This window comes from Cloeon dipterum, chromosome 1, assembly GCF_949628265.1.
Source record: "Cloeon dipterum chromosome 1, ieCloDipt1.1, whole genome shotgun sequence".
Lineage (NCBI taxonomy): Eukaryota > Metazoa > Arthropoda > Insecta > Ephemeroptera > Baetidae > Cloeon > Cloeon dipterum.
Window position 1 is genome coordinate 14,651,825 of NC_088786.1, and position 26,144 is coordinate 14,677,968.

Consider the following 26,144-nt stretch of genomic DNA (forward strand, 5'->3'; position numbering starts at 1 on the left):
ATTTAGTATTGTTTTAGAGATTCTCAGATAGAGAAAGATTGTTGATCTAATTGATTGTGAGAAACTTCACAGCCACATTTTAAAATTAAATACGAGAGTGGTTTTTCTAGCCGTTTTTTGTGGTTGAAAGGTCGAGGCGGAGCGCGTGTGTGGCCATCAACACGAGTACACGCATCATGCTGCCGCAGCGCAGAAATAATTATGTCCGACTAATAGCCCTTAATATTAGCTACGGTGTGAGAAAGAGAGGCGTCAATAAATTCTCAGCCGACGATAATTCATTCACGCATCTGGTAATTGAGCCGCCTTTATTTATGTGCAAACGCGAAACAACGAGCGTCAAATCGGTGACCTGGACTTTAATTAAAATTACGGTGCTAACGAGATGGTTCGCATTTTACTGCCCTTTCTCTCTCTTCGGCAATAGGAACTTGTTTATCATTTCTGCTCGACCTTTCGGCGTAATTGCAGCTACCTATAGTGCTCAAAAACTGTGAGAGAATTGACGGTTTACCGATTATTGAGACTTAACGGGATCAGGGCAACTCATGATTCATTCCACCATTTTGACCCTGATTAGAAAATCTTAAAATTTATCCCACAGCTAAAACATTTTTTAAAATACTTGTGAGCGATTGATATTTTTATGGCTTAAATAATCAGTATTAGATAAAATCTAATAATCATTATAGCTAAAAACAGAGCCTTTTTGCCAAGTAATATTTATGCCTTGTGAAAATGCTGAACTAATTTATCGCTTCTGTGATTAAAGACTATGAATAATATTTATTTGCCATTTTAACTTCGTCTAAATTTTATTACCCGCGTAATTCTTTGTGCTCTGAGCTACTTCGCTCTGTGGACACGGCTCTGCTGTCAGGGGTAGGATTTCGTCGACACGAGAACGGTATACGAGTGACATCTGTTGGAAGGAGAATGAACTAACTGAAGGCTCTGCGAGTACCGAGAATTCAAAAATTAGTTTCCTTTGAAATTCATCGGTTTTTCATCTACATGAAGTTCTTGCTTTTTTTAGGTGGTATAATTGTCTTTCAATTGAAGTCAGTTGTTTTCATCTCAAACAATTTATTGGTATATTTTCAGATCTTGTTTTGCATTTGTTCAAAAAGATGTCTTGACAAAAATGAATAGTTCATATAGTATGAAATGAAATAATGAAAAATAAATAATGTGATTTACAAATTATGTTTTCAAGTGCATTATAGATGCACAAAGTTTTAGCTTTGCCATTACTAATTAATTGGGTTCATTTTCAATGTATTCAGCTTTATGATATTTTCCGTCTTGGTTGACAATTCTTTATAAAACTCCACGTGTTCCTGATCTGGCAGTCCAACAATGTTGCGCATCATTGCAATAGCTCCCTCAGGGTTGTCATACGGAACAGAATGTCCAGCCCTGTTGATCCACCAAAAGCTGAACCGGCCGAATCGCTTGACGTATCCCTCGGTGTAATCGTGCACTGTGATCGCGTCCCTGGGAGCATTGACCCAGTCTGACAAATTGGACCAATTCATCTTTTCCGCCCAAATCAGTTGCGCTGGAATTAAGTCGCTTTAGATGTGAAAGGACAACGACAATTTCTTTAAAAAAGTGAATTGAATTTGAATACCTGGTGTGTTACAAATCAAGTCCAGTTGTCCATTATCGACCGCCACTGTCAATTCAGAGTCCTCCAGCAAAGTTTCAACTATTTCAAGAAGATAGAAACAAGACTCAATTAATCGTTAAGCTTTTATGTATTTTTTCGTGAATTGATTTAGTTTTACCATCTAATAAACATAAATTTTAATTTGCTCCTTCTCTGGTTTTGATAATACCAAAACTTGTGTAAAATTTTATCACACAGAAATATACTAATTAAAATACATATAGGTGAATTTGCTGTCCAATTTTTACATCCCAAAACTTACCGGCTCCAACAGCTGGCTGCATAAAATCGTCCCAATTTGCTTTAAAAACTTTAGCGCTTTGAGAATTCCACGTGCTCAGATATGGTAGGGTTGCACTCAGCTTGTCAAAAATTTTGCCGTTCATCAAATCAGTAAGTGACTGGGTGTTTGTGGTGCGCAAAGCAAATTGTATAGCCATGGCTGTAAAACGAATCAATTTAATAATATTTTTCCCAGAAGGATTATTATCAAAATTTGTACATACCGAAAGGGTTATTACTAAATGTTTTAAGGTCATCTTCGTTCAAATCGGAGGGTGAAGTTTTCTTGAGAATGTTATAGAAGTCAATGTTATGTCCATAAATACTGATGAGCACCTCCGTGTTGGCCCAGCATTGCGTTGCATTTGTCCATTTCTTATTGTCTACGAGATCACGGCATTTTGCCGCGTATTTGCTGATTATATTGTGCCGACGTGTGTCAAGGATGCCCTGTCATAAAGAGGGCATTTGTTAGCAATTGAAGGGATATTTAAATATATGTAGTAATACATTAAATACATCTAAATAATTTGTTAAAACCAATTTAAATGCTTAAATAAGGCTTCAGTGAGTTTATATACCATAATAAATGTGTCAAAAAATGAAATTATACCACTTGAAGAAGATATGGAGCCCAGCTGGTGGTCGAGTCGATTGGAGAGATCCACGCAGATCCCAAAGCTACTCCCTTAAAGTTTCCAACGATTTCCCCAGCTTTCATAGCCTATTTGTTTCCACGGTTAATCATTTCAAATCCAAATATAGTTAATTGGGAAATATATACCTTATCCATTTCAACCCCAAAAAAGGCTGCCATTTTCCCTCCATACGATTGCGAAAAGCAGTAGACTGGCGTTTTAACAAACTGCGGATTTTTTTCATAAAACAGCTTCATGAACGAGACCAAATCTAGAGCGATTCCAGTTGCATTCGTGGCCAAATCTTCGTCGTTGTCGACGTATGAGTATCCGGCACCCACCGGATTATCCAGGAAAATCACATTGGCGTGATGCACCTAAAGCATAAAGGCAACTCTGCGTCACGAATGAAGAAGTGCGTACCACAGAAGATACCCATGAGTTGTTTCTTGGCTTAAGATCAATGTCCAAAGGTCCCATGCCCTTGAAATTGCCGTAGCCGGTGCTGCCTGCGCCAGGTCCACCCTGCAGCCAGATAATGATCGGGAGGGTGGCTGGGTCCTCAGCGGCGGTCGACGTGAATAGCCAGTAAAACATGTGCGCGCCGGGCCGCACGTCCATATAGCCCCAGTCTTCGCTGCCAGCCTTCAAGGTCGTGTTTTTCAGTGGAACACATTCTGCAATAACGTTTAAAATTCACATCAGGGACACTGTGATTAAATCTTGTCAAAAACTCTTGAAATTTATTTCCAAATTACTTGGCATAGATGAAACTTACAATTCACAAAATGGTAAAATTTGATTTAGGTAATAGTAGACTCAGGAATATTTAGTCGATTATTTCCGGTCTTTTTTTATATATTTGTGGAATATATTATTTATTATTTACTTAACGTTTCATTTTATTTCTCCAATTAACAGGCTTAGGTGGGTTTGCTAGAGAAGTTTTTCTCGTAATATGGTGAAATCAGTGATTTTTTTGGTGCATCCGTAATATTCTTTGGAACAAAAATTGAGCTAACATACATGCAATTCTTACAACGTTTTTTATGCACTTTGCTAGATTTCACATAAATTGTGAATTTCTAGAATTTTTGTCGGATGCTTTCGAAAACAATAAATGAGTAAGAAATTAAAAATAAAAGAAAAATGTTAATTTTGAAGCTATGAATTTTTCCCAGAGCAAAAATACGGAGAGCCTGAGAAGTAATTCAAAATTCCAGAACAAATCGAGTATATTTTCATCACCATTGTTGCAATTTAAATTTAATTTTGGCAAAAAAAATCGGAGTTAAATATTTTTTATATTTCATGAATTGATCCTTAAGAAATGTTGAAATTTGTCAATTTCGTGAGAAAAAATTGTCAATCGACCAAAATTTCTAAGTCAATGCTCACTAGCTAGATTTAGAAAAGATTTCATAATAACACGAACCATTGAATCTAACCAGGGCAAAATCTAAAATAATTTAGGATTTCTTGAACTTAGATAATTTAGGAACACTGTACCTGCACTGGAAGCAAGCAAAAGCCCGAGGATGACTGTGACCACCGATCTGGTTTTCATAGTGGTCTCCAGTGTAATGAATGCAATGGAGAAGACGGCGACCAATTTATATAAGCTTGCACAAATCCGTTATGAGCAAGGTGAAGTCATTTAAATAAATCAGCGACGCTTTTCCGTTACAAAAGGATTCTTTAGAAGGTATATGTGTCTCAGGTCATGCAAGGTTAGTTGAGAGTATCCAAAGGTAGAGAGCCTCAGGCTAGCAACACTTGAACGTGCGACGCGAAAAGTGCTTTTTATCGCACCGTACATAATATTATGCGAACAGCGCGCTGCTTTAAAACTTGTTTTGATAGGCACACACGTGAGATAACGTGTAGTGTTGGAGACAACTATTTATGATGCAATTATCACAACATAATTGCGGACTGCACCTTTTGCCTGACCATATTTTAGTTTCTATAAATTTAAAAATAAATACTGTGATGTTGAAAATCGTAGTAATCAGTTTGCGAAACAAAACAATGAAAATCATGTTAACCTATTTTGTATGGTTGGGACAACACGTCTGCTTATCTTATTTGAACGGAATTCCCAGTAATTTAGACAGGAAAATATAAAAAAATAATTGCTGGCAATGGAAATGGATTGATGCGCAGTGTATAATGTTTTAAGGAATGAAAAATATTTTCTTCTTTAGTGTTTTGAAATGTTTCTTTCGTGGGGCTCACGAGAAAGATATTAAATCACACCTTAAGAAAATTAAATCTCTGTTGCAATTTTTCTTGACATTTTACATTTTTGCGAAAGGTCAAAACGGTGTTAAATTTTAAACCACAATATTATGGCAATCGTGGCTATACGCGTAATTATTTTGTTTATGCAACAGATAAGTTCGAATGTGATGATTAAATTTATAATTTAATGAATTCATTTATTCATTACTTTATTAGCAAAAATGATAAAAAATTTGAGGGAGACAAAATGATTTTATATTATTATGTAGATTTCTTTGCTCGTTTGCCACTTTATTTTTACATATTCGTTAACTTGAAGCGCTCGAACTTGCAAAAATCCCTTATCGCAAGCGGAGACCAGATTGGTGACTTCCTTGTCTTGACGTCTTTTACTGCTCGTCCTTGACAAACTTGACATTCTTCTGAGGTGGAAGTCCGACGACGTCGCGCATCATCACAATTGATCCCCAAGGGTTGTCGAAAGGAACCTTGAAAATCAAATTCGTTCAAGCAGCAGTTTCATTGAATTAATAAAATCATTACAGAGTGTCCGGAGCGGTTGATCCACCAGAAGCTGAAGCGACCAAAACGCTTGTTGTATCCTTCAGTAAGGCCGTCGACGGTGAAGGCGTTCCTCGAAGCAGACACCCAGCTGCCCACGTCAGCCCAGTTCATTCTCTCGGACCAGATCAGTTGAGCTGAAAAAAATTAAAAATTGCGGGTATAGTTTCAGTTAGCCTCAAAAGAATACATGGATTATAATGTAATATTCCAGTTCTTACTGACGAATTCTATCTCTGAAATATTAAAACCTCACTTAAAAAATACCTATTTGCAAGTTATTTAACAGCAAATGAATTCTACGTAATTCATGCAGATTCGCAAAACTCTAGTGCAATTCAGGCTGCATAAGCAGACGTTGAGTTTTGACCTGCACATCATTGACGATAAAAAAAGATGCGTTTGTCGTCTAAATAATCTCATTAGGCGTTTAAATCAGATTTCCTCTGAACCAGCCAAATATTCTTTTGTTTCATTTTAGGACAAACAAATGAGCCGCTGATAAGATAAAACCTATTTTTTGACACTTACCTGGAGTGTCGCAGATCAAATCAAGCTGGCCGTTATCAATGGCCACAGTGAGTTCGGTGTCGGTGAGCAGACTCTCGACTGGGGAATTTTGTTTTTATGAAATTTTAATTGTATTCCAACTGAAATAATTCCTACCAGCTCCTACAGCAGACTTCATGAAGTCCTCCCAGTTGGCGTCGAAAACGGCGTCTCCTTGGGCGTCCCAAGGGTTCAGGTAGGGCAGGGTGGCGCTGAGCTTGTCGTAGATGACTCCGTTCATGATGTCTTCAACAGCCTTGGACTGCCTCACGGCTAGTTTGTACGCTCTCTCTAAAATACGCGGATTTTTTTATTTTATTTCTCAAACAGAAAAATGTCTTCGGAACCCACTTTTGGGATCTTTGGTGTCGAGGATATCTTGGAGGAAGCCTGGTGAGGTCTTATAAAGGATGTTGTAGAAATCAACATTGTGACCGTAGATAAGGATGAGGACCTCCGTGTCCGACCAGCACTGGGTGGCCTCGGCCCACAGGCCGTTTGCTGCATTGCTGCGGCACTCCTCGGCTCTGTTGAAAACAATGTTGCGGCCCCTTGTGTCCAGGATGCTCTACGCGTACCAGAAAAAAAGAGGAAACATTAATCTAGCTCAATGCATTTTGTAAGCCAAATTTTGAAAAAGTTCAAAATAATCTACTTCTGAAAATGGATTAATTTAGTTTAGTTGCGATTGATATGATAATTCTAGAATTAATTGTTTTAAGGGTAACTTTAGTTAAAATGTATTATTTTTCCATACGGTCTGCAAAAGATAATCGGCCCAGCTGGATGTGGACTCGACAGGATCAATCCAGGAGGACCCCAGCACGACTCCCTTGAAGTTGCTAACAATCTCTTGAGCCTTGATAGCCTAGATTGGGAAAAAAGAAAAATTAATTAAATCAGCATATTTAATCTCACGGCAACTCACTCTATCCATCTCAAGGCCAAAGTGCGCAGCCATCTTTCCACCGTAGGACTGGGAGAAACAGTAGACGGGAGTGTCGATGAACTCAGGGTATTTCACGTAGAACAGCTTCATGAACTCGAGCAAATCGGCCGAGATCTGGGAGACATCGGTGGCCAGATCAGCCAAGTTATCCACGTATGAGTATCCAGCACCGACAGGGTTGTCGATGAACAACAGATTGGCGTGATGCACCTAATATGTCCACGGTTACAGATGCGCTTTTATTTTCAGCTTATTTTCCTTACCCATGAGGAGTTCCTGGGCTGCAAATTGACGTCAAGAGGACCCATCTCGTCAAAATTGCCATAAGCCGTGCTACTGCCGCCTGGGCCACCCTGAAGCCAGATGATGATGGGCAGAGTGGTCGGGTCGGTGGCCGCGGTCGACGTGTACAGCCAGTAGAACATATGTGCTCCAGGCCTCACGTCTAAGTAAGCCCAGTCCTCGCCGCCGGGGCCGGGAATGGCCTTCTGGCTCGGAGCTCCCACTTTTTAGGCCCATTTGTAAGAATTGAATTTGGAAAAAAATCTTTCGCCTACCAGCTCCATGGGCCACCAGGAGGCCCAGGATCAAAGTTACCGCCAATCTGCCCATTGTCCAAGACTGAGTGTTCAGCAAAAAAATCTCAGCTTCTTATAAGCTCGTAATCAGGGGTACTCAAGAATAACAAGATTGATCTCTGGCGTGATTAGTTGCGAAGTAAAAATTGCTGTGCTAATATTCAATATGATAAGATGGTGATGAAATTTGATCCTTCTTCACTTGATTTGAATTTTAAGTGGCTTTGACTTTTGAGTACGCTCATCAATTCAATTATACAACGATTTGAATACAAAGATTAATATTTCTGGTTCTCTTTAATTATTTTTTTATTCAAATCAAGTGTTTCAAGCAATAACTGAAAAATGTTATTTCAAGCATTTTTTAACAATTACAGCTACAACATTTTTTACTATTAAGTTAGAATTTTATATAAAAGGTAAATTAATTGCAGAGTAATGATTCCCTTGACTTTTAAATACAACACTGCGTGTGTAATGCAAAATATTTTTTGTACGTTGATTAGTTTTAATTAGCCTTTTTCATATTTTTTTATCTTTTGCTGTTTAAACGGTAAAAGGGGTAAAACATAAATTAAAATATATAAGGCTTTTTTACAGACTAGAGGACATGATACTATTATCAGATTTAATAAAATTTGTAAATTCACTACTCTGCCGTCGAACAACTACTCTCCTTCTTTCGAGCGACGTTCCAGTTCCCCTACTCAGAAGTTTAGGGCCTGTCACCGCAATCAATATCGCGCCGATTGGCGCAGTCAGCAAAATTGAGGTGACGCAAACATTGAATACAATATCCGCCGATTCGTGTAGGATTAAGTCATCTGAGTCTCGAACCATGTCAACCACTGCTGGTCCAAGCACAGCCTGAGATATTTTTCATTAAGCGAGAGGGCTCTACATTTTAGTACCAAATACCTGTATAGTGGCTTTCGCCATCCATGCCATTGATATGAAAACTTTTTCTTTTACGTTGAATCCACTTCCAGTCAGAAGAATGAGTGTCGTTATCAGTCTTACCTATATTAAAAAGTAAGTATGTGAAATAATATCTCTATAGGTACTAAAACATCTTCATTTATATTTATTTATATTGTGCTCTTTATGTTTTTTACACGAATTTTGCCTTTGCTTCTAATTATGCTATAACTTACTATTGCTGAAGCTGAAATACAAGCTGCTGCCAAACCAACCATTTGTAGCGGCAATTCAAATATTTCAATTTGAGCGCCCACCAGTCCGAACACTATGGGCTCAAAGAATTTCCAGAGCACTCCGAAGGTTAGAGCGACCTGATTTTGACCCACGGGCCAACCTTGGTTGGCAAAAGTGGCACCTGCCATGAAAGCGGCTATGATCACGGCCAGTGGACCGGCACCAGGTAGCTCGACAAAGTCGAATCCCAAAATCATCAAAAAACCGCTTAGAAGCAGCAGAAAAATTCGAATCGAAATTGCATACGGCTGAAATAAAATTTGCAAATTAATTGGTACAAGCAGCATGCTATTTGACTCATTACGTCATCCTTGTCAGGTGCAAATTTGAAGAGCAGCCCAGTAACACATCCTGATATGATACCAACAATAACTGATAAAGGCCCTTTTATAATGGAATACACAACAGGACCTATAACACAATATTTTTTTTATCAAAATATAAAAGAAACGAATAAATAAGTAACAGAATACTTGTAATGAGTATTAGACTGCTGATAACACCAAAAGCTGAAATAGAAATCGCGTCTTCAATGCCAGTGACCGCAAGCACGAGGGTTGGGACTCCTTTCGCTACTCCAAACCCTCTTTCTCGGAGCAAAATTAAATTTGGTACCACAACAGCTGGGGAAACGGCAGCTTCAACTGCCCTGCAGAGAGATCGGCCGATAAATAATCATGGATAGATAATATATAGTTTCGAAATACCCAAGCAGAAAAGCCCAAGACCACGAGAGCTCAAACAGCCACCAACTCATTGCGGCAACGCAGCACATTTCCACGGCCCACGGCATCCAACCAAGGGTCATAATCGAAAACTTCAACTTTTGCACCGATTTTGGATCCAAATCCAGACCCGCCCTCATCATAATCACCACTAAGGAAGCCTTCCTAAAAATACACGATGAGCTCAATGGGATGGGGTAAAATATTATAATGGACATTGCCTGATAATGCGGATTAATCCTAAATATTTTCCCTCGATCGAGACAAATCCAACGCACTGGAGGAGTATTCCTGCCAGCAGCATTCCAAGCAGCCCAGGTAGTCGAAATTGCGTAACGAGCCAGCCAAATGCTTTTGCAACCACAGACAAAAGGATCAGTTGCCATAATTGCCCATTTGGTGGCAAGGCGTCGGATCCTATTAGAAGAAGAGCCTGAAATTTTTTATCAATTTAATTAAAAAAAATATATACTCATTAAATACTCACAGAACACCAGGCAAATATTACTAGCAAGCACAACGCTGTGAATCTAGCCACTTTCTGTCGGCCTGGTAGGAACGATCTGTTTCGTTTTGCCATTTATCCAAGACTCTAAACTCAATAATTTGAATAAATTTTTGTGCTGATGGTGTGCAGTGACTGTGAGAATAAAAGTGTCCTGCTAAATGACACCCGCAGTTTTATTGCAGGCGGCTGATAAGGTCATTGATAAGATCTTATGCTAGGTCCCATATTAAAGCAACATACATAATATAGTTATTATATCTGATATGAATATGACTTATGCATTTTTAGCATGCCAAAGACAATATTGGGATAGAATTATGTTTTATTGCCTGAGTATACCAAATGAATTCTGCTATCACAAAATAAGTTAGTTCAGAATTATTATAAATATCTATGCATATGCAAAGTTTGTGTACGATTCCTCATCTTCTTTCCTCTGCATTGGTTGCTTTTCTAAGCAGCCTAGGCCCAGTTGTAGCTATCAATATCGCTCCGATGGGCGCAGTGAGCAATATTGAGATGACGCAAACAATAAACATGATATTTGCAGACTCCACCAGCTCCTTGTCTTTAGAGTTCGTGACCAAGTCAAGAGCAGCAGGACCAAGAACGGCCTGGTTCACATATGATAATCAGATTAAATAATCTTTGTTTTTGACTAAAACTCACTTGCACTGTTGCTTTCGCCATCCACGCAAGGGAAACGAAAAATTTCTCTTTCAAATTCAAAGAACTGCCGGAGAGAAGCACCATGGTGACAATAAACCGCACCTGAGACATATGAGTTTTTTAATATTTAACAAATACAAAAACACAAGTATTCGGGGAATTTGACTAATTTAAAAATTTTGAATCTTACGAGGGCTGGGCCAAACACGCAAGCGGTCGCGAGTCCCACAGTGTTGGCCGGAAGCTCGGCCACTTTGATTTGAGCGCCAACGAGTCCAAATACAACTGGCTCAAAAAACTGCCACAGTACTCCGAAGGTGAGAGCGACCTGGTTCTGGCCAACGGGCCAACCCTGGTTTGCAAAGGCCGTGCCTGCCCCGAACGCAGCCACAATCACGGCCAAAGGACCAGCACCAGAGAGGCTCAAGCGGTCGAATCCTAACACGGCCACCAGTCCACCCAGCAGCAGCAGGAACACACGGATCGAGATGACGTAAGGCTGATCAGAAAAAAATTTGTTACAACCAATATACAATGAATTCTAGTTTACATTAACACTCAGTCTTACAAAAGTACATTTAATTAATTCAAATTAGAATAAAGACTAATGGTTTTATCAATAGCCTCAACTCTAGTGATGTTTAGAAATGTTTTAGTTTTCAACAAATAGTCCAGGAAATTCAATTGCATTGCAATCTGTTTAAAGCTCACTTTAAATAACTTTTTAGTGGTTGAGATTGTTTCTCTTTTAACGAATAAATCTAGAGCAAAAGAACAAACAATTTTAAGTTTTTTTTGGAAGAAAATCTGGCTAAAGTTTTAAATTGTAAGCTTTATTTTAGATATTGATTAACTCTTACGTCATTCTTGTCTGGAACAAATTTTGATAGGTAGCCAATAATAACGCCTGTCGCAATTCCTGCTAAAACTGACAACGGTCCTTGCAAGATGGAGAAAACAAGTGAGCCTATAAACATCAAAATTAATTTTAAAAACTTCAAATTGTTTAATGCTTTAATTTGTTTAACCTGTGCTGAACATAATGCTGCTTATGACTCCGTAAGTGGCGATGGAAATTGCATCTTCGATGCCCGTGACAGCGAGCACCAGGGTTGGCACTCCCTGAACAACACCAAATCCTTTCTCCCGGAGCAGGATCAAGTTAGGAACCACCACTGCGGGCGATACTGCTGCTTCCACGGCTCTGAGAGAATTAAATCATGAGTTTGTAATTTTTAAAGGATATGGTTTTACCCAAGAATAAAAGCCCAGGACCAGGTCAGGTCAAACAGGTACTTGGTCATTGCTGCAACGCAGCACATTTCAATGGCCCACGGCATCCAACCCAGGCGCAGGATTGTGAATTTCAATTTTCGCACAGAATTTGGGTCCAAATCAAGGCCGGCTCTCATCATAATGATAACAAGCGATGCTTTCCTTGAAAGGAAAATAAAATTGCACTTCTATTGTGAAGAATACAACTTGCACATATTTGGAAATAAACAATTTAGGATGGCATATATATATACATATATATATTCTTTTTTAAGCTATGACAATAAGTGACTTTATAATTAACATTTATTTTAAAAGCTTGATAAAATTATATCATAATACAACAGTTTATTTTAATGGCTCCCTTCTGTTTTAGATTCTCTTTCCTTGTAATTTTTTAAGGAATTTTCTTTTTTAAATATAGGCCAAGCGCAGTGAACAAACCTTATTACTCGGATGAGGCCCAGATAAGGCCCTTCAATGGACACCACACCTGCACTTTGAAGGGCCATCCCCGCTAATAGCATCCCTAAGAGCCCAGGCAAGCGGCACTGTATGGCCAGCCATCCACCCGCTTTCGCGACCACAGACAACAAGATCAGCAGCCACAATTTCCCGTTCGGCGGAGCAGCATCTTCGCCGACAAGAAGAAGGACCTTATTAAAAGAAATTTATATCATTCTGTGAAATCGTTGTTAATCTGCTCTCACTGTCCCCCACGAGGCGAATCCAAGTAACCAAAGTGCCGTGAGTCGCGTGGTCCTCAATCGAGTTGGTAGGAATGTTTTAATTTTACTCCAAAATTTGTAGCAACAAACGCTAAATAAATCAGAATGTTTTTAAATCAAAGTTAGTGATTTGTACACTTTTTCACCTGCATGAGCTACCACTTGGCCCGAATGTAGGCACCGATTCATTGGGCAAAGCTGGTGAACAATCTGGTACTTTAGCTAAGGAAGAATTAAGTAAAAAATAAAATTGTAACTATAATGGAATAAATTCACCTTCTTCGTATTTCTCATCAGCAGTAAAAGCAGGATTCACATAAGCGTCGGAGAAATTTTGAAAGTCATTTTCCATCTTGGCGAAAGACACAACTCTGGGTAAACTTGGTCGGCTTCCGCTTTGCTCGCCACCGACTTAATTACAAATTAATTTCTATTGTAAAATAAAAAAATAAAAAAACCAATACCAGTCATGTTGCTCAAACCAGTCAGAATGTTATCTACTGAACCACTTGGTGCCAACTGCTGGCCACTCACTGCCTCGCGTGCTTGACTCAATGGGGAAATATCCTGGTTGCTTGTTTTGAGCGTGTTTATCCAGTCCTAATCGCGTTTGCAAACACCTGAGGCACCTTGCTCAGCAAAATGTTGCACCTTCTCGTTACGTGCCAGAGTTAAAAAGCAGCTGTCAAATACATTTTAAAATGTTATCGAACTAGGTGTATGTAGATAAAAATAACTTTGATCGTTAAAAAAGGAAAACAAATAGTGTTATTTTGTTAGTTTTAAAACATACACGTAAATCCAGTTAGTTTAAATATATCTTGTTTGTACAAATTTGCTATACAGGATTGGTGTGAGCAAATGAAACAATGACGATTTTCACATAAAAAGGGAGATTTAATAAAAACTCTCATTGAAACTTTTTTCCAGTCATAGTAATTGTAACATTTCGACAGTTTTCTCTTCCATATAGTTTTATGAAGCACTCTTAAACTTTCATGCAGGTTCTTTTGATGACATTTTATCACTGATAATAAATCACAAATGGGTAATAATTTTAATCATTTACAAAGAGTGGGTAGGCGGTTGTGTAGGAGAGATGCATGCGACCAGGAAATGTATTTTGTGGAAACACCTTACATTGAACATTGTTTTTTCGTAGACAAATTCAAATATTGATATTAATTAATAATTCCACGTGGATATTTCCACGGTGATAGCTGCGTGAGAAAATAAAAATAAAATGTCCTTCATGCAGTCAACTCTTTGATCAGTCTATTCAAACGTGGATGGTGTAATCCTGCTTCTCCTTGTCTCTTTCTTGTCTATATCTGAAATTAACGATTTATCATTAACACAAATTACTTCTGAAATAATCAACTTTGAAAATTTTTGTTTTCATATTTCTTTCTCTAATTTTAATTTAATGAACGATCAAAAGTTGGAAATTTATTGAAGATTGAACTCAGGATAAAAATCATCTAAAAATGTTAATCTTGTAAAAAAATTACGAGTCATGATCTTTTTCTAGATATTGAAAGTGAAAATCGCACCTTTTAACTAAAGAAACGAGTTCCTGCTCGAGTTGTTCGTGCCTGAAAAGGGGTAGTCCTGGCAGTTGGGGGTTTTCCAGCCTGCTGGGCCTGGCGCGCTCCACCCGGTCGCACTCGGCCTCGGACAGCTCGTGGGAGTCTGAAAAGCCCGAGGGCGGCTGGAGGGGGTCCTGGCCGAGGCCCACTGGTCCTCCGCTGGGCCGCCTGAAAGCACAGGGCTGCGTCAGTGCAAACTCGTCCTCGGGGCAGCCAGAGGGGGTGCAAGGGGCCGAACTACCTGCCACCTACTTGAACTACCTGGTTGGCCCTTCACATCTGCGAGACCTGTGCGTCACTTCGGGCGACGCTTCAGCCGACTCAGTGCTTGAATCCCGCTCGTACATTTTGTCTGCAAAAATATTAAACAAGTTAAATTGAGCAAAAAATCACAATAAATAATTTTACTTATCATTTCATTGAATATTATATGCATTTATGCATATTGATAAGGACATTTTTTTATTTTATTCAAATTTGTTTGCAAATTAGTTTTATACATAAATTATTTCATAAAAAACATGCTGCCTGGTAAGATGAATAATTGATACAGCCGTGTCTTTTAGGAAATTTAAAAAATATATTTGGTAAACATTTGTAAGAAATTAGCGGCAAGATAAAATAATTTTGAAGACACAATAATATTTTAATTTGCCTCCAAGGAATCATTAAAACAATCAACAAATTTCCAAAACCTTGCCTTCTACCTCAATCATTACCTTGTTTTTGTCCGTGCAAATGATATGTGGATCTGGAGCTGAAGTTAGCGTTAACTCTGCTGGCACTGCTGTCTGAGTCCGCGCTGTCTGCCATAGCGCAGCTTCTCGGCCGTCCAAGGGGCGGCGGCGAGTGTCTGCTCTGGCGACTGCGGCCCCCATTTGAGCTGGACACGCCAGTTGTGCTGCTAAGTGGTAGCGTCTGCTGACTCGATATGCAAGAGATTTCTGTCAAAACACAAACAACCCTTACTTAGTCTCGGATATATTGGGAAAAAAGCAGCGGGATTGCGTTGGATTTGATTACTTTATTACTGGATAGTAGGATTATTTACCAACTAAAAACTTTAAATCTAGTAAAGTTAAAAATAATTTAAGGCACGGTGGTGCATTCCAGTCGGAGGACACTCAAATTATTTTATTTTCGCTGATACCTTTTTTTGATAGCATTTTTCATATAATAAAAATGTAACTCAAAACAAAAAATCTGACAAATATTTGTTTCTTGTACTTGATTAACAGATAAAAACTTGCTTGCAAGAGTATTTTAAATGTTCTCGAAAACATTTCAAAAAATATTTCTTTTATATTATGGTAAATTACTCTTCTTCCTTGTTAGAGAAGTTAATTTACTTTTCCAGTATAAAGACAAAAATTAAACTGGGTGGTTTTCAGGGAGTTAGTTGAGGGTTCTCATCAAGATTTAGGCACAGTGAGTGTACCTAAACTGAGACCATCTGGAGGGCTATTGGATGTACGTTTTGGTAAGCAGGCTGGCTCGCCGGGCACGTTGCTCACGATGCGGCCGTTGGACTTGCGCCGCACGCGCGAGTAGTACTCCTTGCTGCCAGCCGCTGCCTGCTGCTTGTAGCCACCGCTGGCCACCGCAGCGGCTGCTGACGAGCCACTCGGCTGGCCGGCATAGCACTCCTGTTGGCTGAACGTCTGGAACTGCATGCAGTAATCCATGGTCTGGTGGCCGTTATTCTGCGCTGCCGCCGTGTTCAGGCTAAACGTTGCGTACGGACAGATTTCGTAGTCTTGAGCTGAAAAATTAAATAAAAACACGCTGTCGAAAATTCTGCATTCGGATCTATGGGAATGGACAAATTCAAATGAGCATGCAGGAGATTTTTTGTGAGAGGAAGTAAGCTGCTAACAACAAGGATTTCATGGATATGCTACAAAATGAAACATATTTCTCCAAAATTCTAAGTTAAAACGGCTGGTATTTGCAGCTATATTTGGATTTTTTGTTCCAGGTTATAGATTGCGTATGTGTAGCGTAAGGGGTCGAAAAAGTTTCCTATAAATTTTTAGACTTTAATGAGGCTAAAATTACTGTCTTAAAACTTTTATTTAAACACTGATTGAATAAAATCACGTGGAGTAGAGCCATTGGTAAAACAAATATCGCAGTTGCATTGAAAAAGTTCAGTGCTTAAATAAGCAGGATGAATATATTTATTTATTAATCGCAAAAAAGTTAAAACACACGACACATGAAATAGCTCTATAAAAATACAAAAGCTTCTCTCCGTGTGTATGAATAAACGTCTAAGAACATGTATGCAGAGGTTATTTCAGACCTGAATAGAAAATTGTGTGTATTTATATGGAAAAAATATTCAATTGAAAAATAGCTTTAAAATATTAGCGTATTTTTCTAAATGTTACTTTGAAGAGAATTTCGTAAGTCCATGAAAATAGTACAGTTTCAAAAACAAACCAAATAAGTTGATGCACCGCAAATTTAGGCACTGCACATTGCCCATCGCGAAATACAAAAATGATTATAAAACGTTTAAAAGAGCGAGCAGACCGTGCATTTGAGAATTTTAATGTCATTGAGCTATAAGCGCGTGCAAGAAAGTGAGGGGGCATACCGGAAGTGGTATCGCTGCCTTTGTGACAGCTCAGGGAAGAATCGGCGGCCTTACGTGCTGGACTCGGCGAGTACAGCTGGCCCCGGTGGTGCTGCTGCTGGTCCGAGTTGCGCTTGTTTTCCATCTCCATTAGCAAAGTCTTGCCCAGATATCTATTCTGCTCGGCTGTCGTCACACTTGTGCTGCTGCTTGAACTCTGCTGGTAGCCCTCGTATTGCCTGGAGAGGAAACGATATAATTAGGTTATTTTCTGAGGAGTTCTATTCAAACCTTCGCCGCACGATGATGCAGACACACACGGCCACGGCGGCGGTGCAAATAAGCCCGGAAATTATAGGCACGATCACGGTCGGGTCCGTGAAAGACACGGAATGCTGCGAGCCAGGTTTTTGCGGCTCCAGGTCAGGCATCACGATTTCTGTAAAAGAAATTATTGATATTAAAAGATGATTTTTTTAATCTTGCGTGGATATAGAGGCACGAAATAAATGACCATAATAGTTATCGATTTTCCAATTTATTCAGGAACGGATTCAATACCTTCCATCGAGTTTCTGGTGGCGAAGATGTATTCATGCTGCACTCCACCTGCATCACTCTGCGCTCCGACTCGAACATAGTACCACCTGGACGGATGAAGGTCTCTAAGTGTGACCTCACCTTGGTCTGGTGAGATCTTACTGGAGATCAGGGTCCATGGCACACCTTGACGAGCTTCTCGCAGCTCCACCGTGAAGTAGTTGATGGCACAGCCTCCGCTGGTCCACGAGTCCAAGAACAGTGTGACGCAGGTTGAGTTGGCCTCGAGGAACTCCTCCTGACTTGGCGCTCTTGGAGCTGAAATTTAAGTTGAGGTAAATAAATATTCAAAGCAAGATGTAGTATATGGGTGTTACCTGAGCCTTTGGTAGAGACGGAAACCGTCTGGCTGTGTTTGCCCTTGCCAACCTTGTTGATAGCCGAGACGTGAAGGTTGTATGGGGTGCCGCAGGACAACTTGCCTAGCACGAAGTTTCGTCTGTCTGCGTCGATCATCTGGTGCTGCCACTCAACGGCATTATCTTTCTTGTAGTGGATCACAAACCCTGTCGAGTAACCGATTATTGATGAGTAGTGTTATTTGGCAATATAAATAAAAAATACAGCAAAGGTGGGCAATTTAAAAAATTATTTAGCCATTAATACAGCAAAATTGATTAAAATCACATATTTTTTAACCATTGCGTTCTTTATATATAAGCTTGTTTATTCTTGCTAAAGTCAATCAATTTATACATTAAATGGAATAAATTTGTTAATAAAACTAGCAAATAAATTGCAAAAATGATCGATTGCATAAGTAATTTCTCCCTGCACTGAGCCACTGTATTTATTCAAGTTAACATTAAAATTATATACATTAAAAAACACATTCTCACGTCGCTAGAAATATGTGGTCTCGCCGTTCAGCATTTTTTCTCTGGTACTGTTTGCCCTACCTTGATTAGAAATTTTTATTTTTATTTTGAAATTTTTATTTAATAAATTTTATAGTATTTGACCTAATCAAGAATAAACAAGAATTAAGTTAGGAAGAGATTTTAAATTATTATTAATTTAATATTCGCACCTGTTATTGGACTTCCTCCGTCATCGGTTAGTCTCCACTGAACAGTGAGGCTGTTGGCGGCAGCGGCCAAAACGTTCATTGTTGGAATGGCGGGCACCACGCGAACTATCACCTCATAATGAACCTCATCCTTGCCGTATACGTTTTCCACGTGACAAGTGTAGTTGCCTTGGTCAGAAATGCTAACGGATGCCAAAGAAAGACTGTTGTCTGGTAGAATTTGGATGTTGCTGTCCGATTGGCTGACTGTGCGTGACTGGAACTTCCAAACCTTTTCGGGAGCAGGAAGTCCCACGGTGATGCAACTCATGCTCAGAGACTGGCCCAGGTTGACCACCAATTTTTTGGTGAAACCTGCTACGCGAGCTGGGACTGGAATTAAAAAGTATAATAAAATCAAATATGAAATAAATCCAATCACAGAAATGGCTTATTGATTGGTTTACTGTACAAATAAAAACTGTTAATGATACAATTTAACAGTGTATCATTTCACAAGCTTCATTGGTGAAAGAGCTTATTTGACATTTAATCAACGTCTTTCCTTGTAAGGTTTTAGGTTATCAAGTACCAACCTCTGAGAACAGGTGATTGCGTGACTTTAGCACTCGGTTGTCCTTCGCCCACCCTCGTTGAAGCCGTAACCCAGAATTCGTAGGTGCTGAATTCCTTCAAGCGTCTGGCTTCAAATGTCGGGTCGCGGTCGCCGAAAACTACCTCTTTGATTACTTCCTAGAATTCAGTCAATTCGATGTTCTATGATGATTATAGCCGTGGGCGAAGCACTTCACCGATTTCGATGGCACACAAGCAAGAGAAACACACTTGGAAAGCTATCATGCAACCTGATGCGCGTAGGAGTCAAGCAGGTTGTCTAACTAACTTTATAAGACCGTAAGCTAATTGTGTGGCATGGGCTAAGATTAATTGTAAGCACAGAATCAATCTGGTATGTTCTGAATCGTTTTACTAGGTTTTTGATATCAAGTTAATTATTATCAATTTTAATTTATCAACTCATGAACATTAGGTATATGCACTGGAAAGCGTAGCAAAGTTAATTTTATCCAAATATAATTAATTATTTATTTACTAATTTTTGTTCACAGTTTACCTTTGGCCCACTTTGCTGGATAGCGTTTATGTAGACGTGGTAGCGTGTGATGATTCCATTCGGGCGAGCTGGTCTCGCCCAAGTAACCAGAATGCTCTCCGAGGTCATGGAAACAGCTTTTATTTGTTCAGGCGGGCCAGGCACTGACGGACAAAAATGCGGCTGTACTTTTTTACCCAGTCGGATCCGTTTACGACAACAAACCATCCTCATCGGTGGTGCAAAAAATAGGCGGCGAGCGCACACCGTCACCGAGCGCAGTGTGTGCGGCCACGCGCAAGCTGTAGTTGCCGTAGAACGCCAGCCCATGGATGCTCGTCTCCAGATTCGTCGTTTTCTTCACCTCCACTTCTGAACTCACGTCTGATCCAAGGGAAAGGAAACAATCATTGTAATCGAGTGGTATAATACTCCTAGTGCGATATACGACACTGTAGAATTAGGTTTTTTTAAGTTAAACATGATCATTGATATTTGAGTGGCCCATACAACGAGTAAAATTGATATCCGAGGGAACGTTGTGAAAATTTGGCGTTAGCATGAAAATTATTTTGCTTTAATAAAAATTTAAATGAATCAGTAATTAATTTTATTAGTGATTAATGCAAATAACTGTTTGTGTCTAACAGTATGTAAACAGTTGTTGCTATTTTGTAAATAGTGAATTCACATCAGCATTTCTGATTTAGAGCAAAATATGGATAAAAGTTGCATTGTGTGCAAAACCATTCAACTATATATTTGCACACGTACCATTATTTGCTGACGACACGAGCTGGTAAAACACTTTGTAACCTTCGACGATGCCATTACGCATTTCAACTGGGGGAGGATCCCATCGCGTCCAAATGCTTTGCGATGACTGCATCTTGCAGCGAAAGTTTGTTGGCGCCGCATCGGGAACTGTGCACATAAATTTTGCGATTTTATTGTTAAATAATTATGCGTATTCAGTTTCAAGATGTGAAGGTCCATATAATAACGAAACTAAGATATTGCTTTATTGCGTCAGGTTCAAGCAATACAATATTAAATATGATTCAAGTCATCTTCGATAAATAATTAATATTGCAATAGTTTATTAAGTATTGTGGAATTTCCCTTTATTCTAAAGTATATCGTAGTCAATTATTTTTTATTGTCACATTGAGCACATTTTAAATAAAAAACAAGCAATTTGAAAAAAATTGTAATAAATGCGTGTTGGACGTAATTAGCTTAAAAACCAATGAAATTGCGTCAGTTGGTTGATTTCAAACCGTCTTTTTAAGCATTTTGTTTTTGGAGGAGTGAGTTCCAAATAGGATGGGGGTGACGAGGGTACTCACCACCCTGCTTTGTGGTGACAATGAGCGGCGCCGACGAGGGCCCGTGTCCAACTTGGTTGAAAGCCCTGACGGTAATCTGATACCTGGTGAACTGCTTGAGGTCGGCAAGGTTGATCTCGAGACGGTTGCGGCCGCGCACCCTCCTCAGCTGCGCCGGCGACTCACCCAGCGCCGACACCTCTTTATAAGCCACTTGATAGCCCAGAATTTCGCCGTTCGAGTAGCTGGATGCGGGCGGCTGTCAAAATATCAAGTTTTCCTGTGTATGCAGCTCGCAACGACAAGCACCTCTCACGGCTAATTGACCCACCCTTGTTTATATTGTGCGTGCACGTGCGACTAGAATGAGAGGGACACTCGGACGAGAGCACGAGCGTTGTCACTGCATTGTTTGCTTTGAATTGGGTCAAATGTCTGCCTTTGAAGTGGACCGAAAACTCTTGCTCAAATTAACTGCAGACTTACTGTCCTAACAAAGAATTACTAAAAAATCGACAATTTCACAAAATAACTGAACTCAATTAATCGCGTAATTTAACTCGGTACTTCATTCAAAAATTTCAACTGTGATTAGGTCTAAAAAAGTGAGATTCTGGTGACCGCGATAAAACAAAATTTCTGAAGAGCAATGAAACTAATTGTTTATATATAATCATTTGTTTTTTTCCTATTGTGAGTGTGAGAGAACCACTCGAAATGAAGACGTATTTTCGCAAATGAAAATAATGAATTCATTTTACCAATAATGAGGAAGGCCTTATTTGATTGTTCTCCCCACTACCACTTACGTGAGCAATTTGCGAAAAATCATTGACTATCTATCTTTGGCAGGACTAAATTCAATAAATATGCCATTTTTAAATTTCCAGAAAAGTTTGATTTTTTTACATTGGTCATGACAATATCTCATATTTTGCTTTATAGGTTTTCCATTTAATGGCAATTGCCCTTATTTTCTGGTTTAAGAAGACACATAATTTTATTCCGGTTTGACATTCATTCAAGAATACGTGTATTTCGCTATTGCGTAAAAGACTGTAACTCTATTATCTCATAAGACTCTCTGCTACAGCTAATCGATCTCCACTAAATATATATATATATACACCCAAGAGACTGGAAAAACAGTTGTCTATTGCACATCCCCAATGATTCCACCCATGTCACAAGGGAGAAAAAAAGTTGTTTTAGAATTTGCTGCACTGGCTCGGCAAAATAGAGGCCAATTGAATGTCGTCTTCAGACGTTTCCGCCTCATTTCGCTCTCCTTTTATAAGAGGCCCGCGGATTGATGCTTTCGATTTGCCGCACGCAAGCACGGATCACGAGGCAGACGAAAGCATGCCTGAGGGGGTGGGTGGGGGTGAGGGCTGGGAGGGAGGATTCAAGCGAATTGGCTCACCTTCCATCTGACTTGTAAGCTGTCGGGCGAGCTCGACTCGGCCGACACGTCGACAGGTGGTCCGCTCGGCGCTGAAGATAAATTACTTAAGTGTGCTCTTTTCGCACAAGGGTTGGTTGAATACTCACCCTCTTGCGTGGTGAGCGCTAGCAGGGCCGGGTGGCTGGGCGCGCCGAGGCCCACCTCGTTGACGGCCATCACGCGCAGCAAGTAGGCCGTGGCCGGCCGCAGGCCAGAGATCCGCGCGCTGCGTGCCTCACTGCCCACCGTCGCATTTTGCCACACGCTCTCCGGCGACATCGGAATGCCACTGCTGCACGCCAAAATGCAAATTAATTAAAGCAGCACGGTGTGACAGCACAAATTTAATTGCATGCTAAACTCATTTCCATTATTAAAAAATGAATTTATCGAGATTATAATTACTGGTTTGGTGCTACCAGTTGAATAAGGTTTTGCCAATGAGTGCACCCTTTTTGCTCTTTAAATTGTCATTTGAGAACCCAAAAATATATTACAGGTTCGACAAAATTTCTCATACTAGACGTGGACACTGCTGTAGATTTGCTGTATTTTCCTGTTGACAAAGTATGCTTTTCCAAGAATTTTCATTCAAGAATTTAATGTTGTTATTATTAATGATGGGTACTAAAGACGAAGTCAACAACCAAACTGGCCCCAGAGAACTGTGTGGCAATATCTTTTTTGTCTTGAACAAGACACTAAATACCTAAAATTGGTGTTCAGTAAATCACACATTCTTTTAAAATTGCCTAATAATAATAAATTAAACTTTATAGTTCATACAGGGAACAATAAACCTTCTTTAGGATCACTGGATATGTCTGTCAATTGCCAACTAGTTGGTTTTGTAACTGAACTAATTTACTACGATGACAACCTATCAAGCAAAGATTCGTTCAAGTTTTTCAAAATCAGCCTTTAAATTGAAGATTTAAATTGCGACATAGCCAATCTTTAATCCAAAACATAATGGAAGGAACAATAAACATTTTCACCGACGGTTTAAAGTAGGGATTTTATTTATTCATATATTAACATGTTAGTTGAATAAGCTAGTTTGTGCAAATTTGTGCATGTGAATCATTGACATCCTAGCCTTCACTTACAAAGAAGCAATAATTATTACCTTGCTGGAAGGGTTGTCTGCTGCTCTCTATACTGAACTACATAATGCGAAATTGCTGCGTGTCCTGAATATGGAGCAGACCATCCGATAGTAATCGACCTGCTCAGAGCTTCTTGCAAAACTATTCCGTTTGGCGATTCTGGTGGCTCTGAAAATTGATCAACAAGTAATAAAACACTCGCTCAAAATAATTTCGTTTAGTCTCCCAATACTTAGTGAGATCTAATTCTTGCGTTCTGTCTTTCTGAACGTTACTTTTGTTCATTCGTTTAAAGCGAAAAACATACTAAATATGTTTTATCTGTTTTTTCCTCCTTGGGGAAAATTCCTTGACTAGAAAATTGTTAGATGCGAAGGCAGAATACAATGCATGACATTTTTTTTTTATTAAATTTAACTTCTGTTTTTAAAACTCTTTTCCAAAACAAATCAGCAATATCAACTTTGTAGCTAGACATGGTTACATCATTAGTCACAATTACCTAATTCGTTTAAATGTTGGAAGGTTGGTCGAGACAAGTGCGAAAAGTTACACGTTTTGCACCGAGGAATAAATCACTCAAGCACCGCGACAGGCGGCAACATTAAATCCGGATTAGCAAAGTTGAGAGACTGCAGAGCATGCCACGAATATGATTAACTCGCGAAACATGCGGCGCAAAACAAACCAGCTTTAACGCGTATCAGATCTGAGCTCTCTCTCATTTAATTTCCTCTGCGGCCGAGTGACACATGCAATTTCCTACCCTTGACGTTTAAGTAGAGGGTGAGTTCATCCTGGCCGAACTCGTTGCTGGCGACGCAGCGGTAGGCGCCGGTGTCGCGGCGCGAGAGACCAGTAAGATGCAGCTCTGCTGCCACGCCGCCTCCGGAGGTGGAAACCTCGCGCACCTGCCCCATGGACAGCGACCGTGGACCCAGCACCCACGTGACGCGCAGGGGTGCGTCCCCCACCGCCGGACACACTAGCACCGTCGTCTCGCCCGCCACCACGCTCTGGTTCACCACTTTCTGGCTGAAGTGTGCTGGAACTGGAAATTAGTTATGATATGATAATGTTTTTTGTCATGACTCACGCAGAAATTAACAGCGCATTTTTTTAAATATTGTAAAAATCAAGTAATCTATTTTCTGGCTGCTTAAACATTAAACTTAGATGCAATTTAAAATAAATTTGAAAAATCGGGTTCAGTATAAAAATATGATTTAACTTTTGAAGCTCGTTTTCTTTAATTTTATTTAATAATCAGTCAGCCAGGTAACTAACATGTAACTGATTAATTTTTTTGTTTTATTTTTTTATTTTTAATGGAGATTCATTGTTAGAATAAAGAGAAACGTTGGTCAAAAACTGACCGAACATAACAAAAAGCGATCTAGAGATCAAAATTTCCGGCAATGATGTATGAAATCTATGAAAAATAAGTCAACTTTTCTTAAAGAGCTGTGCCAGCTTGGATACGTTCAGGACCTAAAATAAGAAGTGGGGTCGGGATTAGGGTGGCTTCAAATCTAATATAAAATAATAAAATATTTGTGCTTGAAAATGTTAAATTAAGAAATAATACAAGTAGATATCTTCAAATTGCCAATCCATAAATCTGGAATATTATGGGCTACAATGAATTTTTTCCTCACTAACATTTTTCACAAAATCTTTCAAAAAATGAAAACTCTCTAGAAAGAGTCATAAGGAATCGAAAAATCCTGAAAAAGTTTATTGATTTGTAAAGACAGTTCTTAAAGTTATACCTAGAGAGTTTAAAACTTTTATTGATTTGAAGCTTGTTGTTTGGAGATTTGACAAGAACTAACTTGTTTTAAGCTCGTCAGATCTGTTGTGTGAAAAATGTGGTTTGGCGTAGAATGCACCAAACAAAATTTTTGGTAAAGAGACAAAAAATTGGAACTTCATTTGCCCCAAATAGTGTAGATAGACTCACCACTGACGCGGAGGAAAATTGATTTGCTCAGTCCAGGCCCGATGCCATTGTTTGCCTGGCACATGTAGTGGCCCTGATGAGATGAGTCGGCCGCGTGGATCACAATGGAGCCATTGTTGGCGATGAATTGACGGGGCCCAGGCTGCAGAGGGACAAACTCGTCTGACGCCGAACCTGTAGCAAAAGCAGGCGCGCGCGGTCTTAGCTTTATTGTTTTGGCCTCTACGTGACTCACATGAAAGCCAAAGAGAGCAAGACCGGGCGGGCGCGGGTGGATGCTGAGTAAAAAATCACCCAGCCCGGCGCGTGTGCACCCTTTTCCTTGCGTATACGGCGAGCGCAACCTTTTTCCTAACAACGTGATATTCAATTTGCAGCAATCTGTCTCAGGACTCACCAGAAATGAAATTAGGACGTGAGTGTCCTGCCAAGTGCAAAAACAAAGCCCGGAAAACGAGACAATTGCAGCGAAAAAAAGAAGTTAGGGAGTGGCCTCACCGTCTGCAATTAACGAGCCTCATATTGGAACAGCAGCTAAGCTGGTTTTTAATTTCTTGTCACGTCAGTTGTTGTCACGTCTATTATACGTTTAGCAACAATAATCGGACCTTTCGCCAATCAGAGGTCAGTTAAGACTGTTCACTAATTTGAATTAATTTCTTTTCTCCTTACAACCTCCACTAAATTGGAACTAATAACTTTTCCAATGATGCTTTTGGATACTAAACGGAGGTCAACTAAATCAACGAGCAGACCTCGCACCGGTAATGTATCTCTCTGGCTTCAAGTTTACAAAATTAAATTAATCTTGCTC

General features: G+C 39.6%; 5 protein-coding genes across 14 annotated transcripts in view; all 5 read right to left on the reverse strand.

The window, feature by feature from the left end:
- Positions 1 to 1,066: 1,066 nt before the first annotated feature.
- LOC135948614 (retinoid-inducible serine carboxypeptidase-like) lies at positions 1,067 to 4,364 on the reverse strand. Its single transcript, XM_065497973.1, has 8 exons — positions 4,102 to 4,364; positions 3,028 to 3,269; positions 2,739 to 2,969; positions 2,568 to 2,678; positions 2,179 to 2,404; positions 1,935 to 2,114; positions 1,634 to 1,711; positions 1,067 to 1,561 (listed from the first exon to the last, which is right to left on the reverse strand). Exons 1-8 carry the CDS (start codon positions 4,157 to 4,159, stop codon positions 1,254 to 1,256), a joined length of 1,434 nt encoding a protein of 477 aa, XP_065354045.1. The 5' UTR covers positions 4,160 to 4,364; the 3' UTR covers positions 1,067 to 1,253.
- Positions 4,365 to 5,106: 742 nt separating this feature from the next.
- On the reverse strand, positions 5,107 to 7,582 carry LOC135947868 (retinoid-inducible serine carboxypeptidase-like). The gene is made up of 9 exons (XM_065496840.1): positions 7,453 to 7,582; positions 7,159 to 7,400; positions 6,875 to 7,105; positions 6,704 to 6,814; positions 6,298 to 6,514; positions 6,064 to 6,237; positions 5,929 to 6,006; positions 5,380 to 5,534; positions 5,107 to 5,324 (listed from the first exon to the last, which is right to left on the reverse strand). Exons 1-9 carry the CDS (start codon positions 7,505 to 7,507, stop codon positions 5,226 to 5,228), a joined length of 1,362 nt encoding a protein of 453 aa, XP_065352912.1. The 5' UTR covers positions 7,508 to 7,582; the 3' UTR covers positions 5,107 to 5,225.
- Positions 7,583 to 8,061: 479 nt separating this feature from the next.
- LOC135947867 (sodium/hydrogen exchanger 9B2-like) lies at positions 8,062 to 10,160 on the reverse strand. Its single transcript, XM_065496839.1, has 8 exons — positions 9,901 to 10,160; positions 9,635 to 9,846; positions 9,396 to 9,578; positions 9,162 to 9,337; positions 8,993 to 9,099; positions 8,628 to 8,936; positions 8,392 to 8,493; positions 8,062 to 8,340 (listed from the first exon to the last, which is right to left on the reverse strand). Exons 1-8 carry the CDS (start codon positions 9,991 to 9,993, stop codon positions 8,068 to 8,070), a joined length of 1,455 nt encoding a protein of 484 aa, XP_065352911.1. The 5' UTR covers positions 9,994 to 10,160; the 3' UTR covers positions 8,062 to 8,067.
- Positions 10,161 to 10,207: 47 nt separating this feature from the next.
- Positions 10,208 to 13,253, reverse strand: LOC135947866 (sodium/hydrogen exchanger 9B2-like). The gene is made up of 11 exons (XM_065496838.1): positions 13,058 to 13,253; positions 12,870 to 13,004; positions 12,740 to 12,815; positions 12,576 to 12,684; positions 12,310 to 12,521; positions 11,845 to 12,027; positions 11,619 to 11,794; positions 11,451 to 11,557; positions 10,781 to 11,089; positions 10,591 to 10,692; positions 10,208 to 10,535 (listed from the first exon to the last, which is right to left on the reverse strand). Exons 1-11 carry the CDS (start codon positions 13,062 to 13,064, stop codon positions 10,344 to 10,346), a joined length of 1,608 nt encoding a protein of 535 aa, XP_065352910.1. The 5' UTR covers positions 13,065 to 13,253; the 3' UTR covers positions 10,208 to 10,343.
- Positions 13,254 to 13,469: 216 nt separating this feature from the next.
- The window catches only part of LOC135939542 (cell adhesion molecule Dscam1-like), a 98,221-nt gene continuing 85,546 nt past the window's right edge, over positions 13,470 to 26,144 (reverse strand). For 2 of the 10 annotated variants that reach the window (XM_065484009.1, XM_065484042.1), the window contains 20 exons: positions 25,331 to 25,504; positions 24,134 to 24,418; positions 23,388 to 23,535; positions 22,366 to 22,550; positions 22,238 to 22,308; positions 20,836 to 21,073; positions 20,261 to 20,410; positions 19,712 to 19,870; positions 19,508 to 19,650; positions 18,969 to 19,125; positions 18,394 to 18,765; positions 17,681 to 17,869; positions 17,325 to 17,621; positions 17,055 to 17,202; positions 16,785 to 17,002; positions 15,621 to 15,944; positions 14,902 to 15,126; positions 14,444 to 14,534; positions 14,147 to 14,350; positions 13,470 to 13,924 (listed from right to left, as the gene is read on the reverse strand). In XM_065484009.1, coding sequence (XP_065340081.1) covers positions 13,873 to 13,924; positions 14,147 to 14,350; positions 14,444 to 14,534; positions 14,902 to 15,126; positions 15,621 to 15,944; positions 16,785 to 17,002; positions 17,055 to 17,202; positions 17,325 to 17,621; positions 17,681 to 17,869; positions 18,394 to 18,765; positions 18,969 to 19,125; positions 19,508 to 19,650; positions 19,712 to 19,870; positions 20,261 to 20,410; positions 20,836 to 21,073; positions 22,238 to 22,308; positions 22,366 to 22,550; positions 23,388 to 23,535; positions 24,134 to 24,418; positions 25,331 to 25,504 — 3,830 coding nt within the window. In that variant the 3' untranslated portion in view covers positions 13,470 to 13,872. Of the gene's footprint in view, positions 13,925 to 14,146; positions 14,365 to 14,423; positions 14,535 to 14,901; positions 15,127 to 15,620; positions 15,945 to 16,784; positions 17,003 to 17,054; positions 17,203 to 17,324; positions 17,622 to 17,680; positions 17,870 to 18,393; positions 18,766 to 18,968; positions 19,126 to 19,507; positions 19,651 to 19,711; positions 19,871 to 20,260; positions 20,411 to 20,835; positions 21,074 to 22,237; positions 22,309 to 22,365; positions 22,551 to 23,387; positions 23,536 to 24,133; positions 24,419 to 25,330; positions 25,505 to 26,144 lie in introns of those variants that run through there. The other 8 variants (XM_065484017.1, XM_065484034.1, XM_065484018.1 and 5 more) reach the window with 8 other exon arrangements.